At 50.1% G+C, this 19,705-nt stretch overlaps 1 protein-coding gene across 1 annotated transcript; it reads left to right on the plus strand.

The window, feature by feature from the left end:
- Nucleotides 1-7,637: 7,637 nt before the first annotated feature.
- LOC147652001 (uncharacterized) lies at nt 7,638-18,075 on the plus strand. Its single transcript, XM_086899949.1, has 5 exons — nt 7,638-7,740; nt 12,712-12,816; nt 13,469-13,625; nt 14,463-14,539; nt 14,850-18,075. The coding sequence occupies exons 1-5, from the start codon at nt 7,720-7,722 to the stop codon at nt 14,871-14,873; spliced, it is 384 nt and encodes a 127-aa protein (XP_086756075.1). The 5' UTR covers nt 7,638-7,719; the 3' UTR covers nt 14,874-18,075.
- The last annotated feature ends 1,630 nt before the right edge of the window (nt 18,076-19,705 follow it).

The following is a 19,705-nucleotide window of genomic DNA, read 5'->3' on the forward strand; positions in this document are numbered from 1 at the left end:
TGTGCTAGAGGCTTTCTTTCCCTTTGAAAAATAAGGGGACCACAGTTTTGGCAGAGCTGCTGGATTATATCTACACACAGAAATATAAACATGTGCTTCCTCCTTTCAGGAGGAATTTTGCCAAATGCTTCCACATGTTGCTTTTTTTAAAAAAAAAAACCTATTTAGAAGTCTACCTGAGCTCTTGGTATCCTGTCTGACACTCCCAGCTGCCTTGGGATGCCCTCCCATGGTGCCACCTCTGCCCTGGGTTATGTCCTGGTGCCTTCCAGGGCTGAAGGGATTATTGCTGCCTCAGGATTTGGCTCCCTTCTAGCTCCCCCTGGACCTTCTCCTCAAAGACCCTTGTCTTACACATCTGCACACACTGCTTCAAAACCTAAACCTTTCTCCCAGAGGAAGGAAAACTCTGGCTTCGCCCCCCTTGGAAAGCTGAAAAAAGCCTGTAATGTCTTCTCCAGGAAGCCCTGCCTGAGTCAGGGTTGGAATCACAGCCCTTGGAGAAACACACGTTTTGGTTTTCCAAGGTTATCCTCCCACCATTTGCATCCTGGGCCATGTTTCTGGAAAGCCATCCTTGAAAAAGCCGGGACAACACAAGGCAGAAACTGCTGTGCTTGTATCAACAACCCAGGATCAAAGAAACCTGGTACTTGCAATTGGCACAAACCCAAAGAAATCCCCAAAACAGCCTTCCTGTGGGACCAGAGGGGCTCTCCTGGCTCCACAGGGGCCACCCTGCTGCAAATTCCTTGTGGGAGATTCTCCTCTGTGTGGGAGTCACTCTTTGGGTGTCCCTGGGGCAGAGCAGAAGAAGAATTTTTTTGGGAAGAAGGCTGGGACCCCTTGAGAGTTCCCTCTTGCTGCTGTGCCAGCTCAGGGCGAGCAGCAAAGCAGCAGGAAAAGCGTTTCATCTGCAAATGAAAGGCTGTTTCCACCTCTAATTAACCCGAGGTCCTTCCAAGCACTGGAGTCAGGCTCTCATTAGCCAAGCCACGGCAGAAATTCCCGCTCCAGCCGCCTTGCAGTGGGATCTCCTCCTCCAAGTGGCCTCCAGGAGTGCTCCTCTCCTGGATGCCCACCCCGAGATGACACCTTGGCTGTCTCCTGGGGTACCATTATCTCCTGTTAGATCCTGTGGAACACTCCTGGTTAAAAATATGCAGGAAATTTAGGGACCAAACCAGCAATTAAGAAAATCCATAACCCTTGCAAGGGAAAGCTATCCTGAAACAAGATACACAGCACAGCGTCATCCCAAGGTCTTGGATAAAGATCTTTAAAAACTGGAGGCAATATTGTCATCCCCATCTAGATTTGGGGATGTTTCTCGAGGATTTTTAAACAGAAATGGTTAAAACCAACAAGTTTCTTTTTTTTGCTTCAGGAGGACCAAAACACCCAGCTTTCCCCAGCCTGGGCTAAAGGGAAGAAATGCAGGAAGAAAGTTAATCAGGTTGAGATCAAAGTGAAAAACCCAAACGAACCAGCAAACAAATCTCATCCAAACCCATACAAGCAAAGAGTGTGCTGTGACTCCTTCCCCCCACTGCTGTTCACTTTCATCCTCCTGACCTTCTCTGTTCCAGCCAGGAGGGAATAGGAATGTTCGAAGAAAGCTATTCCTGTGTTATTTTTAGCAGAGCCAGAAGAAAAGTGACTGGAAATAATCCATGAAAGCAAGCTTTCACCTTGATTTTCAGCCTCTGGAGACTTCGATAGCCTTGATAGCAATCACAACTTAACCATAGGCGTAGAAAATGCTGAGTGATACCAAGAGCATAAATTGAGCTACCCTTTTCCTTTCCTTTCCTTTCCTTTCCTTTCCTTTCCTTTCCTTTCCTTTCCTTTCCTTTCCTTTCCTTTCCTTTCCTTTCCTTTCCTTTCCTTTCCTTTCCTTTCCTTTCCTTTCCTTTCCTTTCCTTTCCTTTCCTTTCCTTTCCTTTCCTTTCCTTTCCTTTCCTTTCCTTTCCTTTCCTTTCCTTTCCTTTCCTTTCCTTTCCTTTCCTTTCCTTTCCTTTCCTTTCCTTTCCTTTCCTTTCCTTTCCTCATTAAAAACCTGGTGAACCATCAAAGTGAGACTTCCCCCCACCAACCCATGAATTGGTGACCACACCACAGCAGGAGAAGGGAGAGCCAGGTTTGGTTGTGTTTCAGCCCAGTCATGCAAGAGAATTCTACATTATAATGGAATGCATTTAAAGCAGATGCTGGTTTTGGAACCTTCCACAAGTGTCTCATGGGAAAAGCCACTCTTTCCCAACGGGAATTAAGAACACATCTTCTGAACAGCCTGCTCTAGTGGGAGGTGTCCCTGCCTATGGCAGGGGGTTGGAATGAGATGAGTTTTAAGGTCATTTCTGACCCAAACCATTCTGGGATTCTGGCACTGACTGATGGCACAGGGACCTTGGTGCTTCCTGGCCTGTCCTGGCCCACAGGCACCAGCCCAAGCAGCCACTGGTGGGCCACAGGCCTCAGCTGCATGTCTGAGAGACCAAAGGAATTAATTAAGAGGAGCTGCACTCCCAAGGTGCTGATAATAAGAGCAAAATGAGGGCTGATCCCATTAAGTCAATCTTCTCTGCTGGTTGCTGCCATCTGACGTCTCCCGCGTTCCCTCGCTCCGTGCTGCCTGCTCCCGCTGTAGATCTAAACCCACTTTATTTCTGCTGATCCATTTCAAAGTGACCACAACCAGGAGACTGATTCAGGGGTTGGGTTTGAAAAATCTATCGCTTCCCCAGGCTGTTCCCACCATCAGCTTTTCTTCTGCTATCAAACACCTCCTCTTCCCTCTGCGGCCGGGGCTGCTGAGAGCATTTCTTCCTGGGCTGGCTGTCCCTGGGCTCTCACCCAGACCAGAGGAACCAAACCCCCCTAGCCTGGTGCTGCCACATCCCCATCTCCTCCTGCTTTCAGCCTGTGCACGAGTTTAGCCACCAGGCCTGGGCTCCAGGCTGGTTTTCCTCAGAGCAGGAGATGCAGGATGAGTCCTTGGCACGGAGCAATTTCAGTTTTTGTGGAGCGAGGGAAGCCCAGCCCTCTGGGGAAACCAGCACAGACTGGTTTGCATCCAGTACAGTCGGGCCTGCTGCTGCCTAAAGGGGACTTGACCACAACTGGCTGGGCCCAAAGAGCCTCAGAGAGAGTTTTGGTCCCAGGTGATGGCTTTTCTTTGCAATCTGCATCAGCCCAACAACCGAGAGGCCACGCTGAGCACTTCCACTGCTGGAAAACTGTCCTGGGGCAAAGGAGCCAAGCTGAAAGCACACTGTGGTGTCGTCACCTCCTTGTGATGGGGAAGAACTGCTCTGGAGCAGAACAAACCCCTTGGAAGGGGACAGCAGCTGGGAAACCTGTCCCTTTCCATCAGCCTGGGGAGGAGGAGTTTTCCTCAGAGTCATCCTCTGCCTTACAGGAGCTCCCCAGGGAACCACAAACCCCATCCACACTCCCCTCACCCTGACTGGGAACAGCCAGGGCAGCTGCAACCAGCAAGTAGAGAGGCATAAAAATAAAAATAATAAAAATAAAATCCCACTTTGCTGAGTTTTAAAGCATTTCCCTGGATCGAAGAGGCTCTGGTGAGTGTTGTCATGGCAGGGGATATTTATTGCCATCTCAGGAAATGTTTCATTATTCTTTGGTAAGTGGTGGCCGTGAATTTCAGCCTGTCTGCCTGGCCATAAAGGGGACCACTGGGCAGATTGTATCCAGCAGCCAGGCTCTGCTGAGGGATGAAAGCATCACCTCCCAGCTCCGAGGATGCTCCTGCAAAACCCTGGCTGGGTCCCTCTGCCGTAGGGAACCAGACCCAGATGCCACAGATCCCCTGGGGAGAGGGCGGCCGGGCAGCCAAGCAGGATGAGGGGCTGTTCCCGAGGGGTTTGCAACAGGGGGAAAACACCACCAGCTCCTTCAGCACCTGGTTTAAATACTCACAGGGGAAATGATGAGTTGAATTCTGTGCTTGGCCAGTAATGCTGTTCCAGGGGCTGTTTCTGTCCACTCAGAATCCTCAGGAAGCAGCTCAGCAGGTCTGGATGGAGGTGGGATGAGCCTCTGGCAAGGCTCCCTTTGTCTTCTCACACCAACTGCTTGGGAACAGGATGGGGAGAAACAAACATTTCATCTCTTTTTTTTCCCTCTATGAAAATACCTAGCCACTTTCCAAGTCTCTGTAAGCCTCCAGGACCTAAAATTTCCTGTGGCAATGAGTCCTACTCTTTAACAGGCCACTGGGTGAAGAGTTTGCCTTCACTTTTTGGAACTCCTGGAGATCTTCCCTGTATCTAGAATGGAAGGAATGTCATCCAGAGGGCCAGGTGGAGAGGTGGGACTGTGTGACCCTCATGAAGTTCAACAAATTAAGTGTCCCAGACCACGTTGGACAGGGCTTGGAGCAACCTGAGACAGTGGAAGGTGTCTCTGCCCATGGCAGGGGGCTGGAATTGGATAGCCTCTATCCAAATAACTTCTTCCATGCCAAACCTTTCCGGGATTTTCTGGTACTCCTGATTCCAAGTGTTTCTTGAACTAAGCCATCATTGCTGAGTAATTCTTCAGCTTCACAACACAATTTCATGTCTGTCCCTTCCTTTATCAACCCTTGCCTTCTATGGATAATTTTCCAGGCTTCTTCCCACCCATTTTTTGTGGAGTACTCGCAAGTTACTCAAGGCAGGAGATACCAGACACTCATTAAGCAGCACAATCACATTCCCCATTTCAGCCTCTCTTACCTCCCTGGATTTTTTTGGATTACTGTGGACCAGCAGTGTCATTTTGACAGCTATTTCCAGCATAACTCTCAGATCTCCTTCCCAAGCCAGTTCAGAGCCCAATGATTTCCCCCCTGTGCATTGTTTTTTATTCAGCAGCCTTGAGTTTCATCTGCCATTTTATTATCTGCTCACTAAATATCATAAGGTCTTTTTCCCACTCTTGGAGGTTGGCTGTATTTTAATATTTTTGGTATTAACTAAGCATTGCCATGAAATGTTCTTACTTCTTTTATTATTTTCTCCCAGGCCCACCTGGTCTCCCCAAATTCAGGGGACTGATGCACAAGAAAAGGCCTGTCAATATTAAATTGTCACTAAGTGCAAAAGCATCTTCTGAAGGCTCCACAGAGTAGAGGATTTGGGTGACAAAGTCACATCTACCACCATGCACAGTGGCTTTGTAGACAATAATGTTGTTGAATTTCAGCATAGCCAACACAAGCCAAAATGAGAAAAAGACTCCCTAAAGCAAGCAGACTTTTCAAATTCCTTGTAAATTCTCCCCTGGAATTCTGACTGCAGTGTTTACCAGCAACTCTGTGGAAGTGGGGGATCTCAGAGCCTGGGGAGAGCAAGAGGTTTTAGTTTCCCACCCCAGGGGAGGGAGTTAGCAGAGCAAATCGAGTGCAGCAAGGAGCAAACAGAGACTCAGGATTTAAAGGGTTTCACAGCATGGAGGTTCTGGGGCTCATCATCTAAAATCACGTTTGGTTGAGGGGTTTGTTGTTTTTTTGTTTGTTTTGAAATACATATCCAGTGGCAATGGATTCTTTAAAGCATCAGGCCACAGCAGGAAAAGGCTGTCCCTGATGAAGGCTCCTGTTCTCTCACTGGAGGGATGAACAGGGAAAATCCCTTTTTTCCCCAGCTGACGGAACGTGCCACCAGCATGTCCAGCAGTACAGAACAGTGGAAGCACTGGAAATGGAAACAGCAAAAGGAAAATGCTCCACAGAAGGCTCTGTCTTTGTTTATGGCCCTGCCAAGCTCTCTGGTTCCCTGGTTTTCAGGAACAGCTGTTTTCCAAACCCTTTTGGCCAATGGGCCATGGACTCCTTGGAAAAGTGCCCATTAAAATGAGCCATGGGCCCTCCATTAGCCATCCCTCAAAGCCAGGTGGGAGAAAATAGTTTATTAACTGCTAAAGGATGACTTTCCTCTATAATGAACCTTTCTGCAGTATTGAAGAAAAGCCATGTCTTACTTTCCCTTTCCTAATAAATGGCTTCTTCACAGTTTAATTAACTTCTCCCTGCTCTTCTTTTGTGGCAAAGTGTCACCCTGACCAGGAGACAAACTCTGTTTGTTCCTTTATCTGGGAGAGCGCTGGCCTGTCAGATAAACCACTCTGCCTAATTTTCTGGGGCTTTTTCTCTTCCCACTTTGCATATTCCAGGGAGGGTGGCAGTAATAACAGAAAATGATGCTTTTGGGCAGCTGGGATTGGGAAGGAGCATCTCCTTAAAATACAGCCTGGACCATATTCCTGAGTGCTGGCAGGGGCTGGGAATGGGGAACCATCTCACAGACCCACCAGAAACTGGGTCAGGCTCTCTGCCTGCTCCCTTTTTTTCCTTAGGCTTGAAAACAAACCAGGAGGAAACACTTTTTGCCCTTCCAGGAGTACAGGATTTTGTATTTTCAGCAGGGCTTGTCTGTCCCCGTGTGTGTGTACAAATATAGCTCAAAATCAATAGGAGTGAGATTAGGTCACTGTATTTCTGAGAAATGTGCTCCTGATAGCTCATAAACCCAAGCAGCTCCTGCTCCTCCACTCTTCCTGTGGTGCTCCAGGACCGGCTACGTGTGCCAAGACAGCGGCACAGCCTGGAAAAGGCGAGGGCTGCTCTCTTCCAAAAAAAGGGATGAATCTGGGCCAAGTCAAGAGGGACCATCACAAACTTCTGCTCTGGCTCTTCAGCTCAGCTCTCAGCCCATCCCACAGCAGAAGGCAGGAGCTCCAGAACACCACCTGGAGAAATAGGTGGCCTTTTCCATGCAGTGCCTGGGCTCCTTCTTGGGAAAAGATGGCAGGGCCAGCCTCGTTAAACACGGGCCTGAGCGGCGCCACTTGATTAATTGTGCCAGGCCAGGAGCAGCCAGGGACTTTTGTGACACTGATGCAGTAATGGTCTCCAGCACACAGACAATCCCAGAGGATGTGTCCTTCCTACCCAAACAAAATTAATTAATGGTGGCAATAAATAAACCGCCCCAGACAAATGGGAGCATCCGAGCAGCAGAAGAAAAAATAGGGAAAGGAGAACGTTTTGCAGCACGTTTCTGGGGAAGGAATCAACGGGGAAGGGCAAACACTCACTTTTTTGGTGGATATGCTGGGTGAAATGGGGCTGCAGGAGGAGGATGGGCCAGCACGGAGCATCCCGGGGGAACAGCAGCAGCTGTGGCTGACCAATTGTCCCTTTTCTGTGCTCAGCATAAGCTCTGCCACCAGGTGCAGGGGCACTCCAAGGGCTCTCCTCCTCAGCCACCATCCTGTCTGCTCTGCCCTGCCTCCTGCATGCAGCTGTTTCTTCCCACCTCCCACACCCAAGACCGCAGAGTGTGGTTGACAGCGACTGTGATCCATCACAAGCAAGCCCTGAACGATTGCAGGGCCCGATTATCAGGGCCTGGCGTGCCCCTGTGCTCACTCCAGCCCTGCCTGGGCATTTCCTTGGATCCCCAGACAGAGGTCTAGTCACCTGGAGCAGCTCTTAGGCACTCCTAATTGGCACGTGACCGAGTGCCTGCCACACGCTGGTCAATACCAATTAGCACACTTATTAAATGAACGTGTGTGTTGGCAGCAGTTATCTAATTACCTTAACAGGGAGAGGCATCAAACCCTGTGGAGCAGCAGGAAAACGAGCTGCCCTGGGATAAGGGATGGGACAGGACTTTTGGAGCAGGTCCAGGGGGGAGCCATGAGATGATTAGAGGGAAGGAACAGGTATCCTATAGGGAAAGGCTGAGAGAAGTGGGATTGTTCAGCCTGGAGAAAATTAGGAAGAACTTAGAGCCCCTTTCAGTGCCTAAAGAGCTCCAAGAGACGTTGAGAGGGACTTGGACAAGGGCATGGAGTGATAGGGCAATGGGGAATGGCTTCCCAGTGCCAGAGGTCAGGGATAGACGGGATATTGGGAAGGAATTCTTCACTGTGGGGGTGGTGAGGCCCTGGCACAGGTTGTTCAGAAGAAGCTGTGACTGCCTCATCCCCAGAAGTGTGCAGGTTGGACAGGGCTTGGAGCACCCTGGGAGGTGCCAATGGCCATGGCAGGAGGTTTGGAACACAGTGAGCTTTAAGGATTCAACCCACAGCACTCCATGAGTCCCTGAAATCCCTGCTCCCTGGGAGGTGAGTTTGCTGAGCTCCCACCACTTCCAGGGTAAAGCAACTCAGGCCTTTGGGGTTTTCCTTCTGCAGAATTAATTTCCTGGAAGCCAGGAAACAGGAGTAACGAGAGAGGCCAGGACACCTGGAATTACATTTGCCAGGCTTTTTATTTATTTCCTTTTTTTTTGCATATCACCCCCAGGCTGAGCTTAGCCTCTGGGTACCACTGTTATCAGAGAGCAGGCAGGGGGAGAGCTGTGACTTTGTGTTTGTGCCTGGGAACCAAAACAGACCCTGTGCACTGTTTTAATCTAGTGCTCATGAAAGTCTGCAATCCTGCTTTCTTCTTTTCCTTTTTCCCTCCTTGGAATTGGTATGGCAGAGCCTGGCTGGTGGAAGCTTCTCTGCCTTTCATGTCAGGGCTGGCATGGAATCATAGAATCACAGAATGGTTTGGGTGGGAAGGGACTTCTAAAACCATCTTGTTCCACCCCCCTGCTATGGGCAGGGACACCTTCCACTGTCCCAGGCTGCTCCAAGCTCCATCCAGTCTGGCCCTGGACACTTCCAGGGATCCAGGGACAGCCACAGCTGCTCTGGGCACCCTGTGCCAGGGCCAATCACTCCTCCCTCTGCAAGGGAGAGGGCCACTCTTATGGGTGGAGAAGATGCCAGCTTTGCATTTTCAGAAGTGAAAATGAGCAAGACCAGAGGGTTCCAGCTGCTACAACAGACCCAGAGCAGAGTAAGGGCCTGGGTGAAGAGGGAATAAAATCTGTGATCCCATTGAAGCAGCACCCAGCTCTACTCACCATTCTGACTTTCCTGTCCAGCCTTGACCTTTTTTTCCCCCCCTCTCCATTTTCCTTAAGTTTCTCCATCCCTTGGCAGGCAGGGAAGCACCATCAGTCCTCTCCAGCACGCTGCTCACACCCACAGCTTGATCCAGGATGGATGGAGGGCATCAGTCTGCTGAGTCTACCACATATCAAATGCAAGCAGCACACTGAGTAACTCATCTTTCCTGCGTGCCTATTAAGCAAAAATTAAAAGAAAATTACATGGGGAAGTCAGCAGCAAGTAGGAGGGGATGGGTTGTAATTATCTGGCTATTAATTGGCGTGAAGCTCCAGTTTAATGCTCTCAGGTCCATGTCGCCATTTCCTAGGGAAATTTTCTCTCTATTAGATTTGGATGAGAACTGGGATTCTGTCTGAGTCCACCCAAAAAGGTGACTTTCAGCTTCAGTCTCCCAGCAGGTTTTTGTTTTCGTATGCTGAGGGACGAAATTTAGGGGTTGTTTCTAACACAGCTTCGTCCACCCAAGGTGGAGGTGGGAAAAGCCAAGTTTTAACTTTTACCTTTTTGGGGTAAAAACCTTAAAGTTACCTTTTTTAACTTTCACCATCTTTTGGATGAGGATAACCAAGCACGACCCTTTTAAAATTCAGCCCACATGGAAATGTTCGCTCCAAACACAAAATGCAGAAAGGAAAAATAAAATACGAGTGGAGGGGATTGTTCCCCCACGGCTTCTGTCAGCCCTGGGAATTCCCTAGGGAGAGGTGAGAGCCTCCTGCCCAAGCGGCTGCTCGTCAAAACCTGCCAATTAAACAGACCCAAAATGTTCTGAGCCGCGAGCATCCATCAAACCCCGTGGAGACTTTCAGGGAGTGATGTGCAGGATCCTGCCAACTCACCTGGCAAGGGACCAGGCAGCCCATCCTCCTGCTCCGTGCTGCTCCTGTTCCTCGCTGCGCCGCGGAGCAGGGGGGAGCTGCAGATGTTTGCTCTTGAACCAACACACACAGGTATTCACAGCTCTACACAAGAGGTGGCAAGAGTGGCCTTTCCTCCTCAGGAATCCCACAGGCAGCTGGAAGAAGCTGGAGCAGCAGGTGAATCTGCTGTGCTGTTACAAACTGGGGGCAGGAGGGGGAGGAAATAAAAGTTTTTCGATTTTTCGTCACTAAAACAAGCGATTTATCCACGGATAAATCAAAGCGCTCTCAATTTTTTCATCGAATTTCCTCTGGAAGTTTCCTTCCAAGGGGAAAAGACAGGTCAGCCCTGCTCTGGTGGATACAAACACCCTTCAGGGTGCTCTTGCAGCCCCCCAGCAGCAGTTGTGGGGGACCTAAAGATTTATCTTTAAGCTACAGCCCCTTCTCCTTCCATCCCCAAGCAGGAGAAAAGCACTTGCTAAAGTGAACTCAGGAAAAAAAAATAAAGGAAAAAGGGGAAGTAGGGGTGAAATAGGGAAACAAGAAACACCAGGGGGAAAAGGAAAACAAATCCCAGGAAAGAGGAAGGAGGGATTTTATTCAGTTCACAGCTTGGAAGCTCAGAGCAAAGAATAAGGAATTCTCTCTTCATGCCATGGTTCTGCATGGACTGCAGTAACATGGAACTTTAAATTTAAAAAAAAAAAAAAAAAAGCTTCCCCTATGGCTAATTGCCAGCATTCCAAACCCTTAAGAATTTTTAAAAATTCTGGTTTTCTCTCCATATCCCCCTCCAATTTCCAAACATAGCAGAGCAAATTTTTCTGCTACACCAAGGCCTAGGAATCTTCTCTGTCACCTGGCTGCAGCAGCCAGAGCCACGAATCCCTGCACATGGCATGGGGGTTGGGATGAGATGATCTTTAAGGTCCCTTCCCAACTCACACCATTCTGTGACTCTATATAAAAAAAAAAAAGAGGATTTTATGAAACTTCAGAGAAAATCCCCAGCACACTGCTCTGGAAAAGACTCTGCCACTTGTCCCAGAGGAGTCATTCCCTTAAAATTTTTTAATTATTTTTACTCCACATATAAGTTGATAAGTTACTTTTTCTGTATGGTTTTGTACCTCAGCAGAGAGAAAGGAAATACCAGTGCCACCATCAGAGGTACCAACAGCTGTGTCCACCCAGGATGGGGATCTGCTGGTGGATTCAGAGCCTGCCAGCTCTGAAAACATCCAGCATCCTCGGGCTCCAAAGGTGCTCCGGCACCTGCTGGCAGAGGAAGGAGCCTTGGGAACGTGAGCTGGGGAACACAGCAACAGTGGGAGTGGGAAAAGGCCACAGGACTCCCCATGCTGGGAAAAGAGAATCAACCCCAGCAGCCAAGGCTGAGTCAGAGCCCCCTCCAGCCCCATCAGGAGTGACAGGGTAGCTTTGATCCACGGGCAGCTGCGGAGCTGGAAGGGATCCGGGGAAGGAAGATCAATGTGCCATTAGAGAAAGCACCCAGGGCTGCCAGTCAATACCTTGGAAAGACCTGTGACAGCCACACCAGCGACCTGCTGCTACTGACAGAAGAATGACAGGCTTCAAAATCCAGCAGCTTCTGCTTCCCTCCTCCCCATCCTGAGTAAATTAACCCCAAATCTCCTTGTTTACCCTCACCCCTAATAAGCTCTCGTGGCTCACAGAAGATGGTATTCCAGGCTCTTTCCTGAGCAGGCAAGAGCCTTTGTTCCCTTTCATCCTGGGAAAAAGAAGGGTTTAGATAATCTCAGGATGCCAGAAAGCAATTTATTTCGACCTAGACTGTTTCTGCAATGTCATCCCTTGGCTCCAGCACGTGGGAAGCTCCGATAGCTGGCACTGACAGCACACAGGTTCGATGGGGCTGCGTGTCCCGGGGACGCTCCTGTGGCTCTGTGAGTGTGTGAGCCTGGAGGGGGACAACAGCTCAGTGCCCAAACAACACCCTCCAAAGGTCTGAGCTGCAGGAGAGCTGGGCACAGCAGTGGGGAGTGAGGGGTTACACCGGGCACTGCACTCCCCAGGTCCCTGATGCGGACATGGAAGAGACTCCAGAGGGAATCCTGTCATATAACCATCACAGAATGGTTTGGGTTGGGAGGGACCTTAAAAATTACCCAGTTCCACTCCCCCTGCCATGAGAAGGGACACCTTCCACTGTCCCAGATTGCTCCAAGCCCTGTCCAACCCGGCTTTGGACATTTCCAGGGATCCAGGGGCAGCCACAAATTCTCTGGGCACCCTGTGCCAGGGCCTGCCCACCCTCCCAGGAAACAATTTCCTCCCAATATCCCATTTAACCCTGCCCTCTGTCTGCATGAAGCCGTTCTTCCTTGTCCAAAGTACCTCTCCAGCCCTTCTGTAGCCCCTTTAAGTTCTAAAACACTCTAAAAGGCCACAATTAGGTTGCCCTGTAGCTTTCTCCAGGCTGAGCAATCCCAAATCTTTCACTTTTCTCACAGGAGAGAACCTCTCCTCATTAGAGGCTCCATCCCTCTAATCACCTTCATGACCCTCTCCTCTGGACTCCCTCCAACATCCCATTTATCCCAGAGCAGCACCAGCTCCATCCCAGTGATCCATAAGGCACACTCAGTCCTTTCCCCCTCAGCAGGAGGAAGAGATTTGAAGTGATGGAGTCTCACTGCTCTTCCTGAGCCACAGGCTGAGTTCAGCTCTCTGTCTCCAGAATGTTCTTGGCACCTTCAAGCCTGGAAGGTTTCTTTAGAAAGGAAAAGCAAAATCAGAGAACTTCACAGAGCAGGAGAGAGCTCCAGCTGCTGAGGCCCTCTCCAGAACAGCACAGTGCCAGTGTGTGTGCCCCTTCCAGCTGCCCCAGTCTGGCTCCATCGTTCCCTGGTGCAGACACACCGAGCCATGCGTGACAAGTTTTGCTGCAATCCAGGCCAGGAGCACCAAAAAGCAGCAGTCACTGGTGGGAATCCCTGCTGCAGACCCCCAATATCCCCCTCACTGCCCAGCACAGCTTCTTAGCTCTGCCCCACCCTGGCTGCTCAGGGATTGCCATAACTCATCTCTCTGTCAACAGGGAGTATTTTTAAATGTCTTCCTCCCTGCAGGCAGGCAGAAGCCTCCTCTGTTCTTCCCAGGCAGATTCCTTTTTTATTATTATTGTTGTTATTTTTCCTCTAGACGAGGAGTTTAAATCATCCTGTCTCCTTTTAGGGTGGGGGAATGACAGTCAGGGGGCAGCCCCCAGGAAGAAATTCTGAAATTTTTGTGGCAGGCAGTCAGGAAGAAGAGCTGAAACTTTCTGTGTCCAAACTTCTGGTTCAGAGCACAAAGCAAAGCTTGTCTTGCCTTTCCTTCCCGAAGTTACATAAAAATAAACCCAGGCTCCCTCCTTCTTTTTGGCAGCCAGCAGCACATCCTGCAGAGCAACCTCTTGTCCCGAGACTCTTCCACTGGGCTGGGAAAGGAGAGGAGAAGCTCAGGCCATTCCCTGGCTGGCTCCCACTGAGCCTTCCTTCCCTCCGTGTACTTCCCAGCAGGACGTTGATGTGGACAGGCATCTGGAAAGCCTGCAAGAGTTTCATCAGTGCTTTGTTTTGTTCTGTACTTTCCAGGCTCGGGGTGTTATTACCACGCTGCTTTGGTTGTGCAACAGCCCCACAGAAGGCACTCTGGCTGCTTTGAAGGGGGAGGAGGAGCTGGACCACTACAGAGCCACCGAAATCCCTGCGGTTGCTGCCGTCGCTGAAGGCCCACCTTGGATGTGTTGCAGTAAGTCAGCAGAAAGCAAATAAACAGGCAGACAGGATAAACAGGCTCTGCAGCCTGGTGTTCCCTGAGAAAAGTGTGATTTTTTTTTTTGGTGCTGTTGTTGTTGGTTTTCCCCCTAATGCCCATCACTTTGTCAGCAAGTCTGTGTGCGCTGGGGCACTGTCTGTCTCCTGCAGACCCAAACCGCTGACAGACAAAACGCTCGCTGAGCTGCCTCCACTGTGGCTGAGAAGCCTCAATCCCGGTCACAGAGACGGGGACACCCTGCCAGGCAGCTTCATCCCTTGCTGCAAACCCAGCTGCCAACACCTGGCCCCCCAACCTGCAGGGACCCCCCTCCCTGCCCATGTCCCAGGGTGACAGAGCTCACGCGCCCCCAAAACGAGGGGCACGGAGATCCAGCCACCTACTCTGGATGCTCAGAAAACGCTCCATGGAGACGTCCTGAGACCTCTGGAATAAAAAGCCCAAGGGCAGAGGAGGCCTTGCTCTGGGCTGATGGTTTCGTTCCCCTTTAAAGACCTGTCTGTGAGTAATTAAAGCTCCTGTTTCTAAGCTGCTTGGTATTTTAATTGATTTTCTGCACTGGCTGCCCACAGTGTAGTCATTCAAATCCGACATTTGTCTTGCAAGCCTCGAATGAGCAGCAAGGGAAAGCGACCTTCCCACGAGCCCATCCTGGTGGGAACTGGTTTGCACTGGGAATGCTCCTGGTGGGACCACCTGGATGCCCTGATCTCCACCCTGGAGCAGCTCAGGGCAGGAAGAGCTTCCCACCATGACTTTGTGCCTGTTATTTCCCCTGGGAATTTTTGCTGGGCTGTCCATTTTCCACAGGGGAAGAAGAGATTGATCTCCTGCACTGTCAGAGAAGAGTGGGAGCATGGAAACAGGGATTGATGTTTTCAAAAGAGGTGAGAATACAATTTGCACTGGATTTTTTAATAAAATCACAGAGTTAATTCCAACCTATAACTTGGGTTGGAAGAGACCTGAAGGATTATCCAGTTCCAACCTCCTGCCATGGGCAGGGATGCCACTCTTTAGGTCAAGTTGCTCAGGGCTCCATCCAATCTGGCACTGAACACTTCCAGGAGGGGAATCAACCTACAGCCTCCAATCCTACAAATACAACCTATAATCCTAAATCAATCCCAAACTCTTATCAGCCAAGTAAAAATTTAGGACTTGCTGTTTTTTCAGGTTTTGTTTTTCTTTTAGCAGGACCCTGGAGCTGATGACAAATAAGCCAAACTTTAGAGTGGAAAATTCAAGCTCTGGCAAGTTGGCTAAAAAAATCACTGTCAGTGTGATAAGATTCCTAAATCCACAGAGGGATTGCAGGAGGCCACGTCTCCAAATCCAGAGATAAAAGCAGGTGGAAAAAAACAACACCTTGCCCTTCTAGAATGTTTTTTTTTCCTGGCTAATGCTTATGGCCTGTACCTGGGAAAAGCCTCTAGTCAAGAATCCAGGAGGCACAGGGAAAATCCAGCTCCCAGGGCTGAGAGTTCTATGAAGTTGGGAGCCTTCCTGCTGGAGGGATGCATTCCTCTGCTGCAGACAGCCTGAGCCTCCAGCCTCCTCCAGGAGCTTGAAAACAAGCCATGCATATAATAGGTGCACATTTAGCATGAAAGGAAGATGCTTCACAGAGGACAAATATTAAACTGTAAAATATATCAAGAGACATTTCCTGGGAACACTGAACTTAACCCAGCTCTTAGCTGTGCAGGGAGCTCCCAGGAGCTATGGCTGTGTCTGGTGGAGGAACAGAAACCTGGATGAGGCTTTACATGAGAAAGCTGCCTGGATTTCCTAGGGAGAAGGGTCAGTGCAGGACTCTTCTCTGCTGTCACCTAAGGGACATCAGTGTGGCTGCTCGGTGTCACACCCAGAGCCCATCCAACCCATCTCCTGCCCAGGCTGTGCTCTTCAGCAGAAATACGAATATTACAGAATAATACAGAATAATGATGTTTAAAATCCCCTGCTGGACCCTTTCTTCAAATTGGTCTCATCCCTGCTGGAGCCCACCAACAGTCTGGAATTCCAGAAGATCCTGCAGAAAGGTGTTTGACATTTCGACCCCATTATCTTCCTGGCAGTGCTCGTTTTAGGTTCTAAAATACATGAGTACTGGGTAAACCCAGGTGAGGAGCAGTAATGGAAGTTAAAATGGAAGTTTAATCCCATTGCTTCTCAACTTCCCGTTAAAATGGGGAATAAAATCCACATGGGAAGCCCCTCCTGGGCAAGAAGGAGGCCTTTACAAAGGTGATTTCGCTTGGTCCCATGAAGCCCAACCCTTCCACTAACACAAAGCCCTTGTCTTCCTTCAGCAAGTGAGAAGCTGGGAAAAGAGCTCCAAAACAACCTGAGCGGTTTTTTCTTACAGTGTGTGTGGGACTCCAGCCAACAGTTTTGTTTGTTTGGGTTGTTTTTCTCCTTTAAAATAGCATGAGACCATCTCAGGACCTCCCATGCCCTTATCTCTCCGCATGCTCATACATCATCTTCCAGCTGTTGAGACTCTGAGATAGTTATTTGGCTTTTAGAGCACCAAGCTCTTTGCTTATCTCCTTCCTACTTCTGTTCTCTGCACTTCCAGGGAACCTGGTATGGAGACCTGTGTTTCCCTGAGAACAAAAGTTTAGGCTCTTAAGCCACTTATCTGGAGCAAACTGCTGTACCTCTCTTGTTTTGGCTGATACCAGGCTTTATTTAGGGAGGCAGATCCGAGCCCCTGCACAACTTGGTCTGCCTCAGTTTTGGAGACCTGCGAGGGCTCCTCTGAGAGCCTGCAAAGAAGTTTATCCCTTCCCACTGGGAGCCAGCACCGCTGGAACACAGCCATCCATCCCCAGTGGGCTGCCCCTTGTCCCTTCCTGATACACCAAAAGGATTGATTGGCACTGATACAACCAAAAGGATTCTCCCAAAGCGTGAGGCGGGGAAAACTTGATCCCCCCAACACGACTGCAGGCAGCCTGCCTTCCTCCACGGCCTGCCCTCACACCAGCTGGCAAACAGCTCCATGCCATGGTTTTCCTGACCCAGGAAAGGCATTGCCACACTTGTATTGCAGAACTGAGTCCTTTGCTGGCATAGAGGACGCAGAGCTGTGTTTTCCTTCCACGAGAGACAGAACGAGGCCTGCAGCTCCCATCAAGCCGAGTGGCTCCAAGCAGCTCGTCACCTCAGGCGCAGGGCTTTTAGCTGAAGGCATCCCTTGGTGATTAAAAGGTCACTAGAGGCAGCTGGAGTTCTTCTCTACCTATTGTAAAGGCCGCTGTAAAAACATGCAAGGGATAAATGCCTGACAGGTGCTCGTATATATGGGGATTCCCACCACAGCAGCTGGGAATCACGGTCCTATAATTCCTCTGAGGGATCCCAGGGACAGCCCAACACCTGAGAAGACTTTTATCAGCATGGTGCAAGGGCAGCCTGACCAGGCTTGGGTGGAAGGGGATGGGGATGTCCTCCCTCACCCTTCTGATCTATTCCCTTCCACTTCTATTTCAGTAAAACAACCTGGCCTGGCAGACACTGGCATTTATTCCTCCTCTTGGGTGAACACTGACTCGGAAAAGCCTCCTGGATCCTGTGGATCAAACCAATGGAAAAGACACCGCTGGGTTCAGTGAAGATCCGTGTTGGAACAAGCAGCCAGCTGTGAGAGCAAGCAAGAGGGAGAAGCCAGGCTCCTCCTGGCTTGCAGCGGGAAAGAAAGTGGCAATGCTCAGGGACAGCTTGGCAGGGAGTTGGATTTGGAAAGGGGACAGAGGGAAGTTTCACACCGATGACGCTCACCAGGGGCTTCACAAATGCCACGTTGGCCTTTTCAGCCTGCACGGGGAAAAGCAGTTTTCACACCTAAGAGCCTTCCTCCACAAGCTGTCTAATGGCACTTTCACAATCAGCAGGCTGCTCTGGAAGGGAGCAACTGCTCCATCTTCTCCAGCTGAGATTCCTTCCCCACACAGTCAGCGGAGCGCGGGGTTATTTTCCAACACTCGTGAGCACCAAAGATGAAGCTGAAAATTAAAATGAGCCAAAGCAGCCCCGTGCCTCCCCCCTCCCCACCCCTTTTAATAAAGCTACAGAATATCGTGTTCTCAGCGTAGATTAACCTAAGCTTTGCTCCCAATTATTGTTTCGCTCTCCTAAGTACAGAAGCAAGGAAGGGGCTTGACAAATGAACCCAGCTCTGCCGTTAAGCTGCACTTCCACTTCTGCAAGTTTGTCTGAATCCTTATTGCTCAGCGAAATCCTCCCTCACACAAATCACTGGCTGTGTATTCCCAAGGCTTTTTACTGCACTCGGGACTCCAAGCCAGAGATTTCTCAACCCCATGGGGTGAATTCAGACAGGTTTGATTTGCTCTGGCTCTTGTCCCAGGCCCCTACAAAGAGCCCACAGCTCCTGTGGGGTCATGCAGGACACGCATGGGGATGAAGCATGCTAGAAACAGGTTTTCCTCACAGTGGAAAAGCGAGGCTGCTGCTGGAGACCAGGTTATTTGGGGACTTGCTCGTTACCACTCAGTGCTGAACACGGTGATGAAATGAAAATAGAAAAGGGAAGAAGGGAAGGATTGCGCTGCTCGGGGCTGCGATGCCTCCAAAGCCCGGCTCTGGGGAAAGCTCTTGATCTCTCAGACCTGCAGTGGCCCCTCTGCAGAGAGGCGCAGGGAGGGGGAAAATCCAGCCCATCCCTCCTCGCCCTTCTCCCAGCGCAAATCAAGGCAGCTGTGATTAGAGCCAGGGCTGGAGAGGGGAATGTTAAGGGATGGAGGGATCCCACGCTTTCCCCCGCTGGCATGTCAGGCTAATCAGATCCACCAGCTCCTCCTGACTCCCTGAACGCTGCCCGTGCTCTCCCTGGAGCTCAGCTTTGATTTCCAAGCCTGCGGTGCTGTAGGAACAAGTCTCAGCTGGTTTCACAGCCCGGCCTGGGGTTTAGGTCAGGAGTGGCTGTTGAGATCCGTGGGGCCGAGCCCCTGCCTCGTGTGTTTGCTGCACAAGCTGGGAGCTGCCCTGGAATGTCCATGATCTGCTCCTTCCATCTGCACACGGGGCGAGACGGGGGGCTGATTGCGGCTGCTCGCAGCAAATGTAGGGCTCCAGCGTGGCAGGAACGTGGAGTTTCCTTGGGAAACCAAAGGATAGGGAAAACACGAGTACAGCATCCCGGCAAATCAGCCCCGTCACCCTTCAAGGCTGATACACACAGATGTACCACATCTGGGGCAGGCGAGGGATAACCCCGAGCCAGGTGTCTTAGAATGGCTTGAACTGGAGGAGACTCTAAAAATCATCTAATTCCACCTCCCACTTCACCAAGTTCCTCAAAGCCCCATCCAGCCTGGCCTTGAACACTTCCAAGGATGGGACAGCTACAAGTTAAGGAGGGAGAAGGGAGTTGCAGGGACATTGGTTGTTTCCCTTGCCTAGAACAGAGACTCATGGCAAAATCATGGCAGCAGCTGGATGCTTGTAGTCAGGAAAATAAGACAAGTCAGACCTTGCTGAACTTCATCCTATAATAAAAGAAAAGAAGTTGTCCATGTTCTCCCTTCCCCATCCCACTCTGTGAGACCCAGGGTGTCCTTTATGGATACAGTGAGGAGTGTGAAGGTGACTGTACCTAAGAAAAACACACTTGCACACCTGGTTGCTCCCTAAGCCAGTAACATGTTACTGCTTTCTAAGGGGATTTCTGCAAATTGCATGATCCAAGTCCATTTAAACACGGGGAGAAAGCCAGGACATGCCTGATCCCTCTTTGGAGATACCCAAAGGGGTACCTCTGCAACTCATCTGCAGGTGGTAAATAAGGTGTTCGTCTCAGAAGCTGCTCCAAAGTGAGCACAACAGGGTAAGTTCAAGACCAGGACTTGGTTTAAAACATTTTTTAGCCTCAAAACTGGCAGGGAGCAGTTCTTCAGCCTCTAATGATTTGCCAAAAGGGTCATTTCTTACTGCTAGTAAGATAAGTGACTGTGTAAACAAGCAGCATTCGTGCCTGGTGCTGCAGGGACACCTCTCCCAGTGGAAGGATTTTTGCTCCTGGA

Source organism: Cyanistes caeruleus, chromosome 8 (genome assembly GCF_971803275.1).
Source record: "Cyanistes caeruleus chromosome 8, bCyaCae1.hap1.1, whole genome shotgun sequence".
NCBI classification, from domain to species: Eukaryota; Metazoa; Chordata; class Aves; order Passeriformes; family Paridae; genus Cyanistes; species Cyanistes caeruleus.

Coding starts and splice junctions, on each gene's coding strand:
- LOC147652001 (XM_086899949.1), top strand. CDS start 7,720: ATGATTAGAGGGAAGGAACAG. Junction 12,817..13,468: donor CCAAAAAGCAGCAGTCACTG/GTGGGAATCCCT, acceptor TGTACTTTCCAG/GCTCGGGGTGTTATTACCAC. Junction 14,540..14,849: donor GATTGATGTTTTCAAAAGAG/GTGAGAATACAA, acceptor TTCTTTTAGCAG/GACCCTGGAGCTGATGACAA.